The sequence below is a fragment of the Cheilinus undulatus genome, linkage group 4, assembly GCF_018320785.1.
Source record: "Cheilinus undulatus linkage group 4, ASM1832078v1, whole genome shotgun sequence".
Lineage (NCBI taxonomy): Eukaryota > Metazoa > Chordata > Actinopteri > Labriformes > Labridae > Cheilinus > Cheilinus undulatus.
Genome location: NC_054868.1, coordinates 31551165 through 31571301, shown reverse-complemented (window position 1 = coordinate 31571301; position 20137 = coordinate 31551165). Strand labels below are relative to the sequence as shown.

General features: G+C 40.5%; 1 protein-coding gene across 6 annotated transcripts in view; it reads right to left on the bottom strand.

Annotated features, from left to right (window-relative positions):
* The window catches only part of rhbdl3 (rhomboid, veinlet-like 3 (Drosophila)), an 89438-nt gene extending 77678 nt beyond the window's left edge, over window positions 1–11760 (bottom strand). For 3 of the 6 annotated variants that reach the window (XM_041786162.1, XM_041786166.1, XM_041786168.1), the window contains exons 1-3: window positions 11456–11760; window positions 10744–11370; window positions 10170–10193 (exon numbers count right to left, since the gene is read on the bottom strand). In XM_041786162.1, coding sequence (XP_041642096.1) covers window positions 10170–10193; window positions 10744–10884 — 165 coding nt within the window. In that variant the 5' untranslated portion in view covers window positions 10885–11370; window positions 11456–11760. Of the gene's footprint in view, window positions 1–10169; window positions 10194–10743 lie in introns of all 6 variants that reach the window. The other 3 variants (XM_041786164.1, XM_041786163.1, XM_041786165.1) reach the window with 3 other exon arrangements.
* Window positions 11761–20137: the final 8377 nt, after the last annotated feature.

The following is a 20137-nucleotide window of genomic DNA, read 5'->3' as shown; positions in this document are numbered from 1 at the left end:
CCTTTCATTAAGGAAATCTATTTAGAGCTGAGCAGGGGGGAGAGGCAGAGGAGCGAGGAAAGATGAGCTCTGATTACATCTTTCAATAAAAATTTTTTGAGGCTCGGTCTGTTACTTCATCACGACAACACAACCTGGAACAAATTCAGGGGCGGGGGGGAGGGGCTGCTGCCTGAATTGAGTCAAAGTGGTCCAGTATCAGCACAAACTGTTTGTGGGTGAGTTATCTCCATGACTCAGCTGGTGTCAATCACTGCTGCTGTTAGATGAGCAGGTCAGCAGACTGTGACCCCACCATCTGTGAATGTGTCAGTGGCAATTAGGCTGATGAGCACATCAGTTTGAGGATAAAAGAGGAAGCGAGCAAGGCATCTATGAACTATGAGGGGAAAAAAACTCAAGAAGAGGCCAGTTGATGCACAAATAAAAAAACAGGATATCAGGGTAGGTATGCAGGGGAAGCAGGACAGGAGTGCTTCAAATATACAGGATTATCATGGTTTGGGGAAAATTATTTCTTACAAAGAGTACACACAACAAAATATTAACTTTGCAATCACAAATCAAACCCATCAAACTCCAGAATTTTTAAAATTGTGCTAAGGATTATGTTTCCAGATTTAACTGCATTGAGTTAAAAGTAGTCTGGGATCCACACAAATGAGCGTTGAGGTTACACAATCTTAAATCACAAATATCAAATTTGTTTAATGTTTACTTTTTGACAACATGGACTGTCAACTGAACAAAATGATAGCCAGATGGAAAAGGAGCTGACTAAAGAAGGAAGCAAAACAACCACAGCAAATCGGTATGAGCAATGTTCATGTGGGCTTTAATCTGCTGTATCCCTTGTTAAGATTTTAAATAACTTCAAATGTGCCAAACTTAATTGACTTTTGTGGTGTCTTGACAGTTAGCATCCATCTGCCAATATCCCATGGACTGTGTTTGGGAAAGCCACAACCTTCAACAAACATCTCATTCTCATTCATCCAGGTCGGTTCTGGACTAGAGAAGCCTTTTGGAGGAGACAAAATGTCTTTAAGAACCTCAATCAAGTCCAGTTGACCCCTGGATGAAGATTTGGACAACCATTATATCTGTCACATTCATTACGGCTAATTCGAGCAACAAAACATATGGCACTGTAGGTGTGCAGGAGTAAACCACATAACGCAAGCTCAACATGTCAACACACAATCCTTCAGTGGAGTCAGCTGGTAAATTAAATCCTTGCCAAAGCTGGTCGGGAGAAAAGCAAAAACATCTTTTCCACTGCGTAATGCTTTGATCTTCATTCTGTCCATTTCATTGCCATCAATTTCTGATTAAACTGTAGCCATAGCTGCATCCACGCTAATCTGTTCACTGGTAGCCACTGTTTGCAGGCTCGCAGTCACTTTTAACAAACCACTCCCACATACTGCCTCTTTCCCTTCAAAAGACTCATTCTTTGACTGGGATCAAAGTTATCAGCTTGAAGCTTTGCAAGTTGGATCCACCTGAGTCTGGCTAATCGATCTACTGTAAAAGGTGAGGAATTTATATTGTTTATGTTGTTCAGGATCCCTTAAATGCTGTCCTTATCCTCCCCCTTCAACTGACAAATCTGAAACTTTATTTCGCGCTATGAAAGGATTCATCGTCACCTACTCTAAAGTAGAAGCTGCATATCATCCTCACATCTCTTGCCGTCAGTAATTGCAGTGTCTGCTGTCATGATCTCATTGTTTAAACCTCCTGCTGCTTTTACTGTAGGTAAAACTGACAGGGCATGGCAGGACATGCTGATGCTTTTCCTGCCATGCACAAGTAAACGCAGCTGAGGGGTCCCAGTAGGCCCATCCATTAAGTGCCAGTTACCTGGGCGGTGGACCATTCATTTAAAGAGTACTTCTAAAAAACAGAGACGGGTGCTGAATAGAAGATGCCAGCTGTGCCTTGTGATGAGGCGAGGCGGCTCTGCCAGACAGAAAGACTTTAAATAATGACCTCCCTTTACTCTCAAGCATGGTCACTGAATGTTTAACTAAGAGGCTCATTGAAACGCATGACAGACACTCAGGGAAACACGTTCACCGCTGGGAGCAGGTGGCACCCTCACTATTCGATTTCTGCTTGTTTTAATTAATGACACTAGCCGGCTTTTCTGAGAACAGAGCATGCTGTCAATACTTAAGTTAAAGACAAAGAAACCCCAAATACACCCAAGTCAACCAACTAGAATTAGCAACAAGTTGTCTTAATCCATGAGCCAATCAGAAAAAAGCATTCTAGATATTTGCAACCAGTCTGTCATGGGATTGGGGGTTGCTTGTGCCCAAAATTTGCTTCCTCTGCTGGCCAAGAACTGACATATGCATGTAGTGTGCAGTGAGTTTAGTTGGAGTCTTTTTGGTAGCAGATGTTGAGCGATGGCAGTGAAGTTTTGTTCCATAATAATGTAGAGTTAGCTCAAACTGAGGAGCAATTATCTGGCATTGCAGTTTTCTCATTTTTTATCCGTGTTAATGTCCACATTTAAAACCATATACTCAAATCAAATTTCAAGCAAAATTTTCAATGCCTTCTCAGAGCAAGGGGATGATTACAAAACATGTTCCACAAAGCTAACGCAGCACACTCAGTACAATAGTATGCACTGACTAAGCCCCTCTGGCTATAAGACATTCCTTAAAGATCAAAAAGACTTTTATATGTGTGGTTACAGTGAGAGGTTGGGGATCATAGCACACATTTAAAGGCTTTTTGCTGCCACCGAGAAAGAAATGATGGAAGAAACACTTTCATGGAAAGTATGCAGCCACGTGAAAGTGTTTAATCTCTAAGCTCCTGCAGGCGCGTGCTTGGGGCGATTCAGGATGCCGTCGGTAGCAGGCTGTCAACACAAAGGCAACTGTGGACATACAGAGAACTTTCACATGGACACAAAAAACCCAAAATAAAACATGCAACATTTGTCAAATCCAAGGCTGATATCAACTCTGACGTTTAAATAATAATTTAGCTGATTGCTGATAGCTGATAACGATGCTGCTGTTGTTTTTAACTACTTTTTAGGTGTAACACTCCCACAATGCCAACATTTTCTATCATATCTGTAACCATGAAACACATCAGAGTTTGTCTAACAGCTCACATCTTCTACCTGATAATAAATCTCTTCTGTAAATCAGCTGTTAGTGTGCTAAATAAAAGCATTAAATTGATAAGAAACAGTGGATAAAGATCAACCACTGGCAATGGTTAATGCCAACGTTTTTTTGCCAATGGCCAATACAGATGTCAAACCAATGCATTTATGCCTCCCTACCTAGAATCAAATCATGTCTACGGCTACAAAAAATACCATGCTTTTAGTTTTAAATTCAGAACAGTGAAGTGCCTTGCAATTTACAGATAGCCATGTTAATGTAGTGCCTATAAAAAGTGGATGTTTTACCCTTTCATGGATTTTTATAAATCGTCATGGTCAACAAGCAATCATAAGTGTCTTGGAGGCCTCTCTCACTAGTCTCCTTCTTGCACGGTCACTCAGTTTGTGAGGACGGCCTGATCTACGCAGATTTACACGAGCCATGCTCCTTCCATTTCTTGATGATAGATTTAACTGAACTCAGGGGGATGTTCAGTGCCTTGGAATTTTTTTAGTTTCCATCCCCTGACTTAAACTTTTCAATAACCTTTTCTTTGAGTTGCTTGGAGTGTTCTTTTGTCTTTGTGGTGTAATGGTAGTCAGGAATACTGATTAACCCGTGACTGGATCTTCCAGACACAGTCATCTTTATACTACAATCACCTGAGACAAATTCACTGCACTCAGATGATCCACATTTCACTGATTGTGTGATGACTAGCACCAATTGACTGGACCTCTGTAGAATTAGATCAGCCAATTTAAAGGGGGTGAATATTTATGCAATCACTTATCTTACTAATCTGTTTTCACTTTGACATTTAAGAGTTTTTTTGCTAAAAAAAAAAGCCAAATTATATTGACCACAATTGATTTATAAAATCAATAAAAGTGTAAAACATCCAAAGGGGTTGGATACTTTTTATAGGCACTATGTTTTTAAACAGCACATCTTGTTTCTACAAGTCTTCCATCAACTTTGAGTTGAACCAAGTTTCACTAAGTACTCCTGGGGACTTCCAGTCTCAGGTAAAACCATCTCTTGTTATCCAAGGGGACATTCCCAGTTCCCTTACATAACAAAGTATATCTGTGCTGTAGCTCTTAGTAAACTATGCTCTGAAAATTCACTCACTCAGCAAAGGAGCTTTAGACACTGAAGCTTGTCTCCAAAGTTGAACAGACAAGGCAGACTGAATAAGTAGGTAAGGCATTGAAACATTACCATTTTAGCTCCTTATGACGCACAAAAATCCATATGATGTGCTTTCCCAAGTCAAAACAAGTATGTCTGGTTCATTTCAATGTTCAGTCTAAACATTCTTAATAAGTTTTACTACATGAGTCTGTGATGTAAACTGCAGCCCATCCTTGAATCCCTAGAGAGTCTAGAAATATTTAGGGGCTCTTATGTTGGCGAGGATATCAGTCAGCCAAATAAAACTGAGATATTTACTAATAAGTCTTTCCAGATAGATGTGTGGATATGTTCAGAGGACAAACAGAAGCAGGGACACTTTGATTATGTGGTATAGAGAGCAGGCTCTGCAGCTGTCATCCTCCTGAAAGCATCTCCTCTGCTTCATTAGATATAAGCTTCTGTCTGCGTTCAGCCCTCATGTTTGTTCCAGGCGATGGGTAACACGAATCAAAGCATTCTGAGGTCTCTTACTTCCTGCATGCAGAGGGGGAAAGCACTTATACAGCAACAAAATCCTCTCCGGGGACATAAGAGAGGAGTGAAGGGAAGAGCGAACAGAGCGACGCAGCACTTTGATTCCTTCCCCCTGCTCTAAAATCCAGAAATTGATAGCTGTATGTGCAGATTTCATATGGGAGCCTGTTAAAATGATATCACGGGGAAGGTTTTGTTTACAGGCCAAACTGCGTTAAAGACAGCTGAGGAAAGCCACACAAAAAAGGGCGAGGGAGACGAGATGATCCTGTCTTTTTCTTGCTGTGTAAACATCCCTGATGTAACAGACAGATATGAATGTGCTCTGCACTGAGAAGGGAATGATTAAAAAGAGAGATGCACTGTTGTCTTTTGACATGTTCTTCTGTACTTTTCATTAAGAGGAACATTTGATTCAACTTGATAAGTTGCAGCCAGTGACCAGAAAGTCAACTTAAGGTGTATGAGATCCATGGGCATTTTGTTAATGCCAGCTCTGTTATATAGCTGCCAATAAAGGGTGCGTGATTTTACTTTATCAAACAAGTGGGTCATCCATTAGTTGTCGGTTAGCAGTTTGCCACATGCCATCAGCATTTGAGTGTGAGACGAGGTCAACAAGAGGCAAAGCTGCAAAGGGAAGTAAAGTCAATCTTATGCACGCATACACAAGACTTGCAAGGATATGTGCATCTTCCATCTCATATTTCTATATCTTTACAAAAACAAACACAAACCCAGACATTTCTCTGTTTTCAAGCAGACAGTCTTCTTTGTCTCTCTTGCAATAACACAGGTTGCCAGACTGGTTTAAAATCCTCCTTTTCCTTGTCTTTAGTGGCCCATCATTTCTCTTCCTTAGACACATTACAAAAGCTGGGGGTCTCTGAGGTCACTCCCTTGACAAATGGAGCAACTCATTGTGAGGAGGAAAAAGGGAAGGAGAATAAAAACAGTGAAAGGACATTTGTAGCTGCCAGACCAGGCGGCGACCTCACCATTCGGACAAACCAACGTTTTTTAGACCCACGTCCACTTGAGGAAATTAAAAGCTGTGCCGCATGTATAAAGACAGCAGGATTGAGAGGCCTCCTGTCCACAGAATATGCTCACTCACTAACACACAGACACTATAGCCTTCCCCATCATCCCATGGGACCTCCGCTTTCCCCTGAAAAGACTGAGCCTGACACGAGCCTCCGTCTCAACCCTTAACCTCCCCGCTAACACCCTGCAGATACACACACAATCGCTCCCTGAGAGTCGGGGGCCCCAGGGTGGGCAGGTGCTGCAGCAGCCCCAAAGATTACATTCAGTGTATGTACAAGTCTTTATGTATGTGCGTGTGCATCTTGTGTGTGTGTGTGTGATGGTAAGGGGCCCATTTGCCGTCTGTCAGTCCGACATGCTGCCTGCAGGATCAGCCAGACAGTGTTTCTCTTCTCCTGGGGTTTCTTGGCTGCAACATTACGTGTGTATGTGTGTGTGCCTGCATGTGTGTCTTACAAGATCTGGCTGACCGATAGATCAATGCATGTGGGATAGATTATATATCACTCTAATTATGTTATGAGGGTCAATGTGAGCAGCTGACACACCCACAGCCTCTGGTGGTCTTTTGCTCCTCTGATGCGCTCGTCCCTGCAGGCGGCCCTGGCTGCACGTTCTGCTGTGTTTGGTACCCAGCAGGAAACAGATTTAAGGCTGCACTCGGCAAGATTTTGATCTAAAAATACATTTGTCTAATCAGCCCAAACCACAAACTGAGTTTGGAAGAAAGGAGACCTTGCCATTGCCACCAGCTGAGATCTGGTGCCTTCACCAAACCAAATACATTTCTGATGAAGGGAAATAAAAGCCAAGCAGTTACAAAAATGAAGCTTGCAAGAGTAAAATAGCTGGTTTCATAAACAGGAGGTCATTTTGGAATCGTAGTCAATGGGCACTGAAGAGTAAAGGCTCATTTATGTTCCCTTTCATATGAAAATAGATCTGTGTTTCAAACAGTGTTATTTTTGTTGACTAAAACTAAAACTATGATTAGGGATGCAGGATATTATCAGTATTATAGGGGTACTGACAGATGGACCAATAGAGCCACTTCAGTGAAAGTCTTTTTCTTTATTCCTCATCGTTTCTCAAATTTAAAGTGTTTTAGGGATGGAAATGTGTGTAAATTGGGTGTTTTCAGAACTAAGTTTTCAGGTCTGAACTATATTTAAATATGAGTATAAATATCAGTATTGGATAAAAATAGTTTTGTGAGTGCTGCAAGGGGCCAAAAATGTTGGCAAAATGTAACCAAGATCAGGTGCTATTCAGGATGGGGCAACAAACTTTAAACTAGGCCTGCTAATATAAATGTGTTAATGCCTGTGATTAATCTGGAAAGCTTAACGCATTAAAAAATAATAACACAATTTAATCATATGACAAAGTTTGACCACTACTTCCTCCTGTAGTCCTCCTGCGCGGATGTTTACATCCCTGGGATGAAAAGGTTAACGGCGGGTCAAACACAGCCAGCAGTGGTGAGTGAGACAGACCCAGGTCTGCTTCATGGCAAATTTCGATTTAAAAAGCTGCCTACTGGAAGTCTGGATGAAACAAAAGTTGTGTGTACATACTGCGGTGATGATAGCTAATGTTGCTAATGTTAGCAAAGATGCTAACAACAACACGGGATCAAGCCATAACGCCAAGCTACACCAGCGCCGCCCAGCAAACCTGGATTTGTCCCCAAAACGGCAGCATCTAAGTTAACTAATGCAATCGCTAATGGGTCACCAGAGACAGCAGATCATCAAAATCACTGACGACAAGGGGCTTCAAGACATCATCCAAATCGCCTCTGATGACCCGTATCAGCTAAAAAGGCAACTAAAGTGGAGCAGCTGGCCCGAGCTACATTTGTTACACTGACGAGAGACCACGGCATCAGTCAGCACCTTCAGCTACCTCGGGGTAACAGCACACCTGATCATTCACTTTACAGCAGGAGTTATCTTGTACCTGATGTGTTTGTCTTCTGGGCTCGTTTGCAGTCTGTAAATATTATTGCTCAGTAAATGAAGACACTCTGATCTACAAACCACAAATAAGTTTAAAAACTCTAGTTTGTTTAATATTTCTTCATTTAAATGCCATACTTGTACTAATTTATCTCAACCAAAAATACAAGTAAATGGCAGTGTTTTAAATGTTAATTTATAGATAATAATAATGATAATAATAATAATAATAATATAATAATGATAATAATAATACATTTTTTAGTAAAAAGCACTTTCAAAGTGCTGTACATAAAGTTATAATAATGAAAATAAACACTTGATCATAGGAACATTTAAAAACCTAAAAATTACTAAAACTAAAGAAATGCACAGCGATGTGATTAACTTGATTAATTTTTTCAATCAGTTAACAGCACTACTTTAAACTAAAAAAATCAAAGAGTGACTTGCCAAATTATTTGCAAGTATAGTCCACTGTAAAAAATAGCAGGCAAAACTGAAACCCGAGAGACTCTGATGTGATATTAATCCTCTATAAAACAGGCATGTCTACGTGTTTCGACTCACCACAAGTCTTCATCAAAACATGGGCATGTCCTGATGAAGACTCCTGGTGAGTAGAAACGTGTACATATCCCTGTTTAACAAAAAATTTTACCACATCAAAGTGCCCTGGATTTTCGGTTTTGACTGCCATTTCTACTATGGACTATATTCGTGAATAACCTGGCAAGTCACTCTTTATTTTTGGTTGTTTTGTAAGTATTGGCATATTGGAGAGCTGGTTATCTCAGTGGGTAGAGCAGGCACTCACATACAGAGTCTATACTCCTGGTTGCGTGATTAATTCCCAATCTTGGCGCTCCTTGGTGCATGTCCGTATTTTCTTTTTCTCTTCAGCTATTCTATGTATATAAAGGCTAAAAGCCCCAAAATAATCAAAAATAAAAATAAAGGCGCGCAGGTAGCTTAGTGGTTTAAGGTGCTACCCATGTATGTGGCCGGTCCTGGTTCAAATCCTGCCTGTTGCCCTTTACCGCATGTCTTTCCCCGCTCTCTCCCCCTTTTCTGACTCTATCCGCTGTCATCCTCTAAATAAATCTTTAAAAAATAAAATGTTTATTGATTTATTAATTTTTGTATTTTAACTCTTTTCCATGAAGAAGCGAAGACTAAGCCTAGGTAAAAATTCACCTTTGTTGATAAAAACTCTAACAAAAAGTCATTTTAGTATTCGTCAAGAAAATTAAAATAGGACTGAGAGGTGACTAGAGCTAAAAGGCTTTTTATTCTAAAGACTATGATGACATTTGAAATAGCTTCCAAAATTAACACTAGTTTCAAGCAATACAACTATGCCCACATACTTAAGCGCATCTGTTACATTGGGGTGAAGGTTGAAATTTTTCAAATGATTCTTCTTCATTGTGTTTTGCTGCTCTGGCTTGAACTGCTGGCTACACAGCTCACCACTGCCCCCACAATTACAAACAGTATTGCAACATTTGGTCCTTAACCATAGGCTTACAAGAGAGCATGCAAGAGTGCAGAGTTGACAAGAAAGATCCATCTGTATCTGTATCCGTTTGAAATCTAGAGCATAAATAAGCCTTAAAACAATACAGTGCATGCTTTTAACAAAATGTTATTGTTTCCAACATTTTACAGAAGCCCTGCGAGGGCTTGCATGTATTTTATTTTTGCTCTATTTTGCTGTGATGATCAAGTTTCACTTTTTTCTCATGACTCATTTATCCTATTATGTTGGGATGAAATAGATATTTTCCATGTAACGAGTCAGTTTTAGTCGTTCTTTCAAGATCTTGAGACATTTTTTGCTATCATAGGGTAATGTGTTGTTATCCTGATGTAATAAGATAATTAAGTCTAGATTTTCATCAACCACTTATCCAGTATCATCATATTTGTCTGCTTAGGACTTCTATAAGTTTTGGTTACAACACACAAAATATTCTTCCTGCAGCTTTAAGTCAGCTCAATTAGTTGGCTAGTAAAGGAGGTGTGCAGCAAAATTAAAATGGCTGGGTTTTCATGCATGGAAAATGGTTAAATATCCCACTTTCATGTGCAGAGCTCAATTTACATAAAATACATTTTTCAGGCTTTATCGTTCTGACTGATGCTCATAAGACATGACTGCACCTCCAGATTCTTGCCCATGTTTCATGACCTTTAAGCTCAACATGTCAGTGTATCAGCTGTCCCCGTTAATAAGATTATGTCACACGGAGATGAAAACCTTGAAAGACAACACTGCTCCACAATGAGTGAAACATGCATGTGGTGAGAGAGTCAGGCCACTTTAGCTTGCACTACATACCTTGTCAAACAGAGACTTCCATTGCTGAGAGGAAGAAAGAGAGAAAAAAAGAGTAAGAGTACAGGAGTGACTGGAAAGAAGAGGTGAACAGGAAAAATGTCTAAAACAGGTGCCTGAGCTGAGAGGAACACCTGTTTGGAAATGATGAGTCTTGGCTGACACAGGGAGGAGGGAAAGACTCTCCTCTCACTGAGCATTTTCCTTAATTGTAGTCTTGCAACACATGCTGTTATTATCTGATCATTGTGCCCAATGAGCCGCAGGAAAAGATAATAAGGTACCAAAGTGAGGACCATTATGAGGAGGGGTCTCTTTATATAGGAGTCTGAGGCACCTAATGGAACAAGACTGGTGCTTTGTTGTACATGTTGAGGAAAATAACAGAAACGTGACATAAAGGAGGGGATATTTCAGAAACATGAGCTCATTTGAGTAACTTTGGGCTATAATTTTTTGTTTCAGAACGTAAACCCCAAGGAGGAGTTTGCTTTCAGTGCAATAGAAAGAGCAGATATGTAATTATGGAGCATAATAGGTGTTCGTATTTGCACATAAGAACAATCTGTTGACTTACGTCCTCTGGAGCCACAGGGAGCACGTCGGTGCTCTCCAAAACCTCGATCTCCTCACCCTCAGCGTTGGCCGCCACCGCTGGGGAGGAGTTCACTGGCGTCTCCCGGGTTCCGCTCGTCATCCTCGGGCTACTCTGCTCCATGCACCCGCGGAGAGAAGCGACTCGGTCCTCAGGAATGACTCCACATAGTTTACAATCCCATTTCGCTCCCTATGCGCGTTAGCTCTCACAGAAGTCAACACATCTGAGCATTGTGCTCGTTTTAGCACACCTTTAAGTGTTTTTTTATATATATATATTTGGATGCTTAGATAATCAGGTGCAGCTTACTCCTTTCAGTCCCAGGGCAACAACTTCCAAACTGACCAGGAAGGCGAATCTTTATTCGCAAAGGAAAAGTTTTTGGATTAGATGATGAGTTCGTTAGGCTGGTAGTTCTGGGCGGTAAACCCCCTTTAAACTGCCTCGTTAGACAGCAGAGAGAGATCTTTGCAGAGCTGGAGAGCAGCCTGGATGTTTCTCGCCATGAGCAGAGGCAGCGGTCCAAGTTTGAGAAGCAAGGGACACACATTGGCAAAAAGAGTCCTCACACTTGGAAAGATACGACGCAGCAGAGCGCGGCTCCATCTGAAAGAAACAATGACATCATCAAGCACTGACAACAACATGAAACGCAGGGCGAAGCTGATTAACCGAAAAAAAAAAGTCTCACAAGCTCAGTCCAACGAGCGCCTTTCAAAAACTCGACTTAAGCAGCGTAAGAATAGTCACATGGCAGTCCCCGAAAGAGAAAAGTCCAGGCAAGTGCCCAATTTTTTGGTGCGTCATGATACCTGGCACGCGGCTCTCTGCCGGCAGCGCGAGCGCGGGGACAGCCAGCCGTCTGCTCTCTCCGCCGCGTGCCGACAGGGAGCTTCAAAGAGAGTGGAGGAGGAGAGGGGGGCACAACGACCGCCTCTGCTGGGATGGTTGATTCAGCTCCTGGAGATGCCGGTCGGGACTCCACTGCCGCCGCATGCGTCCTCAGGCACCGAGAGAGGGATGGAGATAGAGAGAGCAGGAGGGGGCGGAGAGAGTGAGATAGGGGAGGCAGAGGGGAGAGATTTGGCCGACGGTGGGAAGGGATCACCAGACACTCCCATTTGGGGGGTTTCGAGGAACTCCGGCACTGAACAGCTGGCTGTCACTAGTTCAGAAGCTGGAGGTGTTTGAATGGTGAATTGTTGAAGTTGAATATGGCTCTACATCAGAGTTATGTTTTATGCTGTAACCCTCTAAGGGAACATCTTTTAATGCGGAGCCACTCAACCATATGTGATGTTTCCTCTTAATTATGCATTCTCTCCTATGCTTTCAAATCAACTAAAGCCCATCAGCAGACGGCTGAGAATAACCGTCTGACAGATGTTTGTCAGATCTGATTTCTGATGAACGTTGATAATAAATGGTAAGGAGTTTCTCATTGATATGCAGTTAAAATGGAAAATCAAAATTATAACCAACACTGTTTCACTTCAAGCCAAATTTGGAGGAGGGAATGTTTTAATTATTTAGTGTATCCTAAAACTGGTAAACCTTCATGTGACTGAATGATTGCCAGTCATCCTGTAATAGCACAAAAAAGTGGGAGAGTTAGTCACTATACAAAAAAAAAAAAGCAAAATCATTAGCTCCGTATAAGACTTGAAAGTGTACAGACAAGGTTGAAAGGACAAATATCCATTTTACCTGCATTTACATGAAAAGTCTGGAGCTGGATTGTTAGAGGTTGGAGACTGTTTGATAGAGAATAATGTCAGACTTAAAACTGAACCTTGTGGTTCACCATGGAATGACTAGTCCTTTCCAAAAGGTATTGGAATGGTTGGCCCAATTCCTTTATTTTCACTGTAGACTAAAAACATTTTGGTTTGACATCAAAAGATAAATATGGTACAAGAGATCAACACTTTAGCTTTTATTTCCAGGTATTTACATCTGGTTCTGATACACCACTTTGACGATATCATTTGTTCAAACCCACCTATTTTTCATGTGGGCAAAAGTATTGGAACATGTGACTCACAGGTGTGTTTTGTTGCCCATGTGTGTCCTATTACATTGATTATTCACACAATAAACACCGCTGAATGTCCACGCTCAGTTTCAGATTCGGGTTTTGCCTATGCAGACTGCATTTATCGTTAGAAGTGTAAACAATAAAAAAAAACAGAGAGCTGTTTAGGTGAAAAACAAGCGATTGTGAAGCCAAGAGAAGATGGAAAATCAATCAGAGCCAGTGCACAAACATTGGCCATGGCCAGTACCACCATCTGGAATGTCCTGAAGAAGAAAGGAACCACTGGTGTACTCAGTAACAGTTGTGAATGGGTAGACAGAGGAAAACAGCATCAGTTGATGACAGAAACATTGTGAGTGCTGTAAAGAAAGACCCTAAAGCAACTGTTAGTGACATCAGCAACAAACTCTAGAGGGCAGGGGTGAAGGTATCATCATCTACTGTTCACAGAAAACTTCAGGAACAAATGTATAGAAGGAAGGCCCGGCTGGAATTTGCCACAAAGTACAGAGATGAGCTGAAAAAAGTTTTATGGACTGATGAGACAAAGATGAACCTTTACTTAAGTGATGGAAAGGCTAAAGTTTGGAGAAAGAAAGGATCTGCTCATTATTCCAAACATACAAGCTCATCTGTGAAACACAGTGGCGGTAATGTCATGGCTTGGGCTCGCATGGTTTCTTGTGGGACGGGCTCGTTATTCTTCATTGATGATGTAACACATGTTGGCAACAGCAAAATGAACTCAAAAGTCTACAGAAACATTTTGTCTGCCAAATTTAAGAAAAGATGCAACCAAACTGGGAGATCCTTCATCATGCAGCAAGATAATAACCCAAAACACATTGCCAAAACAACAACCAAGTTCATGAGGGGGAAAAAGTGGAAGGTTTTAGACTGGCCAAGTCAATCTCTAGACCTAAACCCTAAGATCCAGATGTAAATACTTGGAAATAAAAGCTGAAATGTTGATCTCTTGTCTCATATTCAGCTTTTTGTGTCAAAGCCAAATGTTTTCAGTCTACAGCAAAAATGAAGGAATTGGGCCCACCATTCCAATACTTTTAGAGGGGACCATGTACAGGCCTGCCTACAGAGCGGGGCCCCTGGTGAACCCAGATAAAAGGCCCTCCCCAGTTCTGATTTATTGATGATGTCAATGCATGTGTGATGGATCGGTAGCATTGATGCTAGAAAAGTGTGTGAAGCTAATATTGGCTTTTGATGTTAAAATTATTCACTTGTACTACTTTTTAACCAGTTTCACCACTTTTAAAAAGATTTTTGCTACTTCTTTTTGACACCCTTAACCCATTTTTGCTCAGACTGAGGGGTAGCAAAAGCCAGCATTTTTCCAGGGTTTTAGCCACCTGTTGCCCATTTTTACCCCCTGTTGTCCTATTTTGTCACTTTTAACCTTTTTGTTGCCCATTTAAGCCATTGCTCTCTGCCACTTTAACCCGTATCTGCTGCTTTTTGCCCATTTTAAAACTTTTCATACATTTTTGCCACATACTATATATTTTTGCCACTACTTTCTGTTGCTTTTAATGCATTGGGCCACATTTTTGCACGCATTTTTGTCTTTTTCACAATTATTTATCCTGACATTTTTGCACATTATGGCTTAGCTAAGTCTGTCATTACTTTCCTAACCATTTATGTCAGTGTGCCCATCCATATGTGCTACTTTTTAATCTGTTTTGCCATTTTTCAACCTATTTTGACACTTTGTCTGAAACCTTTAACCCTTTTTACCACTTTTTACCATTCTTACCTCCGCCAAGGAGGTTATGTGATCAGGTGGGTTTGTTTGTTTGTTTGTTTGTTTGTTTGTTTATTAGCAACATAACTCAAGAAGTCATGGACGGCTTTTCATGAAATTTTCAGGAAATGTCAGAAATGGCATAGAGAAGAACTGATTAGATTTTGGGACTGATCCGGATCACCGTCTGGATCCAGGAATTTTTTTTAAAGGATTCTGCACTATTGGGAGATAGGGGTAATGGCAGATGTCTGCACTGTTACCGCTTTACACCAGAAGATGGCGGACATGAGTAACTTAGTCAAAGTTTTGGAGTTTATAGAGTTTGGCAGACACACACCCAGTCGAGGAGACGAGTCGGAGCGTAACAGACAGAAAGACAGCGTATTGTAGCAAGAATACTCACAAAGCTGGGAGGAAAAGAGGAATATTCACCCTCTGCCATGACTTTCGGTCGTCCAGTGAGACTATGGGTGCTTCCGCCATGACAGTCCACACGTAGGGAAGCCAATGCTTTGCCTCACCGTGTCTCCACCCCACCGGGGAAGGAGTAATCGGCAAATTCAATTTTGGGAGTGATCCAGATCACCGTCTGAATCCAGGAATGTTTTTAAAGGATTCTTCACTATTAGGTGATAGGGCTGATGGTGGAGGTCTGTGCTCTCAGAGTGCTTTTCTAGCTGACACTGTTTTTTGATTTTTTGCTCTTTTTTGCCTATTTTTTTCCACTTTTCATCCACCTGTTGCCCCCTTTTGTATCCTCATTCTAATTTGCCACTTTTACCCAATTTTTGCAGCTTTTTGCACGTTTTTGCTACTTGGTCTTGTCTTTGTCCCGCTATTCTCTTGCCTTGGGGTAGTCTTGTTCTTGGAAAGTGTGGTCTTGAGTACAACACTATTATGCCCATTAAAGCACTTTTGACCAATTTTAGCTTTTATCTTATTTTACAGAGCTTGTATTAGCTCTGTAAACAAACATTTTGACGAGAAGAATTCAATGGTATGCTTTTTTCATGACTAAACTGAGATGACAGCATACATGGTACATTACACTGACAACCAGGAGAACGAGAACTTGATTGATAATGGCCTGATGACTAAAGACAAAAGAAATATAGCGGCACAAATGACGTTCTTTGCTTCTTTCATGACTATGTCTCACAGTCCAGTTATCAAACCATACCACTCTAATTATCTTCAAACACCAACAATGCTATTAAGTATAGCAGCTTTGTGCAGTTTTCTCTTATTTTGTGTCTGAATGTGAAAATGAGTAATCTCCTCTCTCAGCTGAAGCTTTTGTCTGAGACTACTGTGCAAACTAAACCAACAGTGTGACCCTCTGGCTGGGTGAGCTCCTTCCTGTATTTTCTTAGCGAGGCTCAAATCTACAGTATGGCAACAGAAAGTGAATTGAGACTGTAATGAAGCTAATTCAGCAGCTACAGTTCATAGTTTCTGTCTCACAATGAAAAATCAATCTAATATTTCTCTTCTAATGTACCACTCACGTGCACAGTAACTCTGCTGAAGAAGAACGCTCCAGTCAATCATTACATGATTTGAGGCGATGCATTTTCCACAATTATTGATCACCTTTCACCAACTGCAGCAGAAATGTGATTAACAACTGTCCTACAGGGTCTCAAATGTACTCTCAGCCACAGGTCATGATAAAATCAGTTCTTTTAAATTGTTCAAATATCTTTTAGTGTGTCCTTTCGACACTTGTCACAGGAAGGGCCCAGATTTCCACATGGGTTCATGCACTTTTAATCTAATCTAATTTCCTGTCATAAATACTGATCAGTCATGTCTCTCTAATAGCATGCATGAACCCTTTAACTGCCTGAAAGCCTAACAGAGAAGGGAGTGTCTGAGGTTGTAAATTCCAGGTTGTTTTAAAGAATATGAAGCGTCCCCTCCAGGTCTGCTGTACAATCCCTTCAAATGACGGGGCCCCCGTTTTTCAAACAAACACCCACCTATTACCCCATAGACCTCAAACAGCCCTAATAAATGGGTGGAAGCCCTGCATAAGGAGGAATTATGTGATGGCGTTGGTGTGGTCTGCAGTGTGTGGGCTGATCAGTAACGATAGTGAAACTCCCCCTGGTATAGTATGTGATAGCATTGCCATGGAAACAACACGGCCAGTTGATATTTTTAACCCTTGGGGTCTCTTCCTGACTCCTACACAGCCATGCTGGGTTAAAGTTGAAGACTATAATGTTGTCAGGAAAAAGACCCCGGAGTAAGAGATTAGCAGAGCAAGACTAATTGTTGGGATTCTGTAATTTCGTGTGGATGGAAACATGTTTATTGATTTGTTCTGGTAACTTATTGCTCTGACCAGTATATTGAGACTTGGAGAATATAAACAGCTTCAAAATAGCTTGCATATACCTCTTATATGTACCTGAAATCTTAACATCTTCTCGACAACAAAGCCAGTATGGCTGAAACTTTAAGTACTGAATTGTTAATCAGCTGCACATTCATGAACTGAATAAAAAGACTTCAGGTGTAAAGCCGCTGACATCTGCATAATGAATGGACTGTATATATTATTTGCTTACGTGTCTAACTTAGCTGGAGTTTACTTTATTTCTGAGCACAGGTTCATATTTTAAACTTGTGCTGACAGTCAAGAAAAGAAATCTATAGTGCCTTTAATTTGGCTGTTTTGACAAAAAAACAAAAAACTATTTCTGATTTCTAAAAGTAAGTGATTGCGTGAATACTCGTCTTTTACGTGGCTGAAATAATTCATGTTTGAAATTAAAGAGGGTTTTTTGGTCATTTTTATGCCAAAAAAGAAAATGTTACTTACCATGATTAATATATAACACATCCAAGGGGGTGAATATTTATACGCACTGTATATCACACATTTACAGCAAATGAACACAATAAGTTCTAGAGGTCTAACACAGGGAAACAGTAGTAAAAGTGGTCAAATGTCTTATTTGGGAACAATCAGTTAAACCTAGTCATAATATCCCTGGTGATGACTGCTTCTCGTCTTTTTTTACTAAAAAGCGAGAGGAATTGTTGTCTGTTTAGCTTTAAGCACTGATGGGAAGTTCAGTTAAACACTGCTAATTGGATAGACTCAGCTTTTACACACTGATCTTGTGCTAACACCAGCTGAAGAGCTGCAACATGACAGCCGGATGATGGAGGGAAAATGGAGGGAATGAGGAAAAAGAGTGTGAACAAGGAGGAGAGAGAGGAAAATGTGAAACGCAGTGAGAAAAACACCTGCTACGTGGGAGAACTTCAGTCATGTGTAAATTAACAGCTGGAGAGATTTGCTTTTTTCCACAGGAGGCTCTCTCACTCTCAAAGCTGTTTGCCAGCTCTGAATGTTCTCTATGCTGTATCACACAACTCACTGAGGATTTCATTCATACCACCTGTTTAAAATGTGCATCTATTTTAACAGGATCTTAAACACTGGGAATTATAGAGATTCAAGTTTCCTTTTTTTCTTCACTTTAGTCGGAAGAAGTTGGATGATCCTAAAATTATTTCAACAGTTGTGCATGATGCATCACTTTTTATTGTACATGTAGAACTATTTATCCTTTACTTTATTATAACTATTACACAGTTAATTCAGTCTAGTCCAGTGGTTCTCAGCTGGTAGGTCTAGACTCAGAAGTGGGTCCCAGAGCTGTTTGCAGTGGGTTGCGAATGCGTGCTTGGAGAAAAAAAATGTGGCAAAAACCAAGACTGCACAGAAGGGGGGATAAAGGGGAGATCTATCAGGGTCCCAGCTGGATTGGGAGCTCATGGGGGTCAGCAAAATCATAGTGCATTGTAAAGTTAAGCTTTGATAACCATATTTTATTTCATTTTTAACCTGCATAATAGCCACTCTATCAAAGCAACAAAAATTGATTTGATTTTTAATGCTGTAGTACAATATAGCCTTTTTAAAAATGAGAACCCCTTTTCTTCAAACAGAATTACATTTTTATGAGTAATCTTAAAAATGTGGATGGGCACACTGAACTAAATAATTAGGAAAGTAATGTTATACTTTAAAGCTAAGCCATGATGTGCAAAAATGGGTTTAAAAAAAAGTGGCGAAATGGGCTACAAGTGTCAGAAAATGTCTTAAAAGGAGCGGGAAAAAAGGTTGCAAAAAACAAGTGAAAAGTAGCAAAAAAGGGATTTAAAATGGAAACTCTGGCTAAAATGGCATATAAGGAGGCAAAGAAATAGTGGCAAAAATGGGCAAGAAGTGGCAAAGAGAAAATAGGAGAAATAGAATCCTCTCAGATTTAGAAAATGGTATGATCTGAATCTTGACCTTACGAGCAGAATGCAGCTGCCTGGCTCTGGTCCAGAGGAGACACAAAGTCCGTTTTCTGGCTGAAATCTTTGTTATGTTGATTTCAATGATCCATAGACCACTGTGGCTGATAGATTTGGTAAATTTACCTCACAATAAACAAAAAACAGCATTTAACTTACTGTTGACTTTCAGTAAAGGCAGTGAAATCAGCTGACTACAGACTGTACTGAGAGGAACTACTCTGTGATTTTATATTGTTGTGTTAGAGGGGCGGGGTCATTCCCACTTTGGGCTCATGACATCACGAGTCCACAGACTGGACCCGCCCACATTAAACCCAGCCAGGAATAAGGTGAAAAACTTTCTAACCATCTAAATCCAAAAATCAGTCACATGCAGATCTCAGTGTTATCACGTTTACAGCAACCATATTCCAACATATCTAGTGTGATAAGACAAAACCTTTGGATTTCACTTTGCAGGGTCTTTAAAAGGAGGGGAAAAGTTGCTGTAAACGGGCAAAAAGTGGCTAATATGGTCTAACCAGCATAAACTGCATTAAAGTGGAAAAAATGGGTGAAAAGTGGCAAAAATGGTAGGTGGTAAAAAAAATGGGTTAAAGGTGACCACAACCCACTTGTAGGCAAAAAGCCACACAAGTGGGTTAAAATATGAAAAAAAGAAGTACAAAAATGGGCAAAAAGCCACAAAATGGGTAAATCAGGTTAAAATGTAAGTTGCAAGAATGGAAGCTACAAAATCAGAGAAAAGTGGGAGATAACAGGACAATAAAAGCACTACAAATTGGTTAAAAGTAGCAACCAGATATGGCAAAAATCCACGAAATGTCTGCATGTCCTCCTAAGGCTTCAGTAGTGATTTGCTTTTGTTCTGTTCTATCAGTTAATGTGGGTCCTACCATAGAAATATCATCTGCTTGTTTTTGATCTACAGTGGGAGAAAAGTGGAACCTTTCAAGTAAAAATCTAAATTTATCAGGATTTTTTTTTTCTGAGGTCCTAAATCAAGCTTTAATGACAGATCTTGATGCTATCTGTTCTTTAAAAAATTTTTTTTGGGTCAGATAGGAGTTGCCCTGCAGCAGTGTCTGACTCACATAAATAAAGAGACTCATTATTTGAGGAGAATAATGGTGCTTTAAATTTTCATACAAAAAACAGCTTCTGTATAAAATTTAGCTTCTGCGGTTGAAAATGTTTCTGCAAACTTCCCCCATTTAGTAAACCCAGGGCTTTTCAGTACA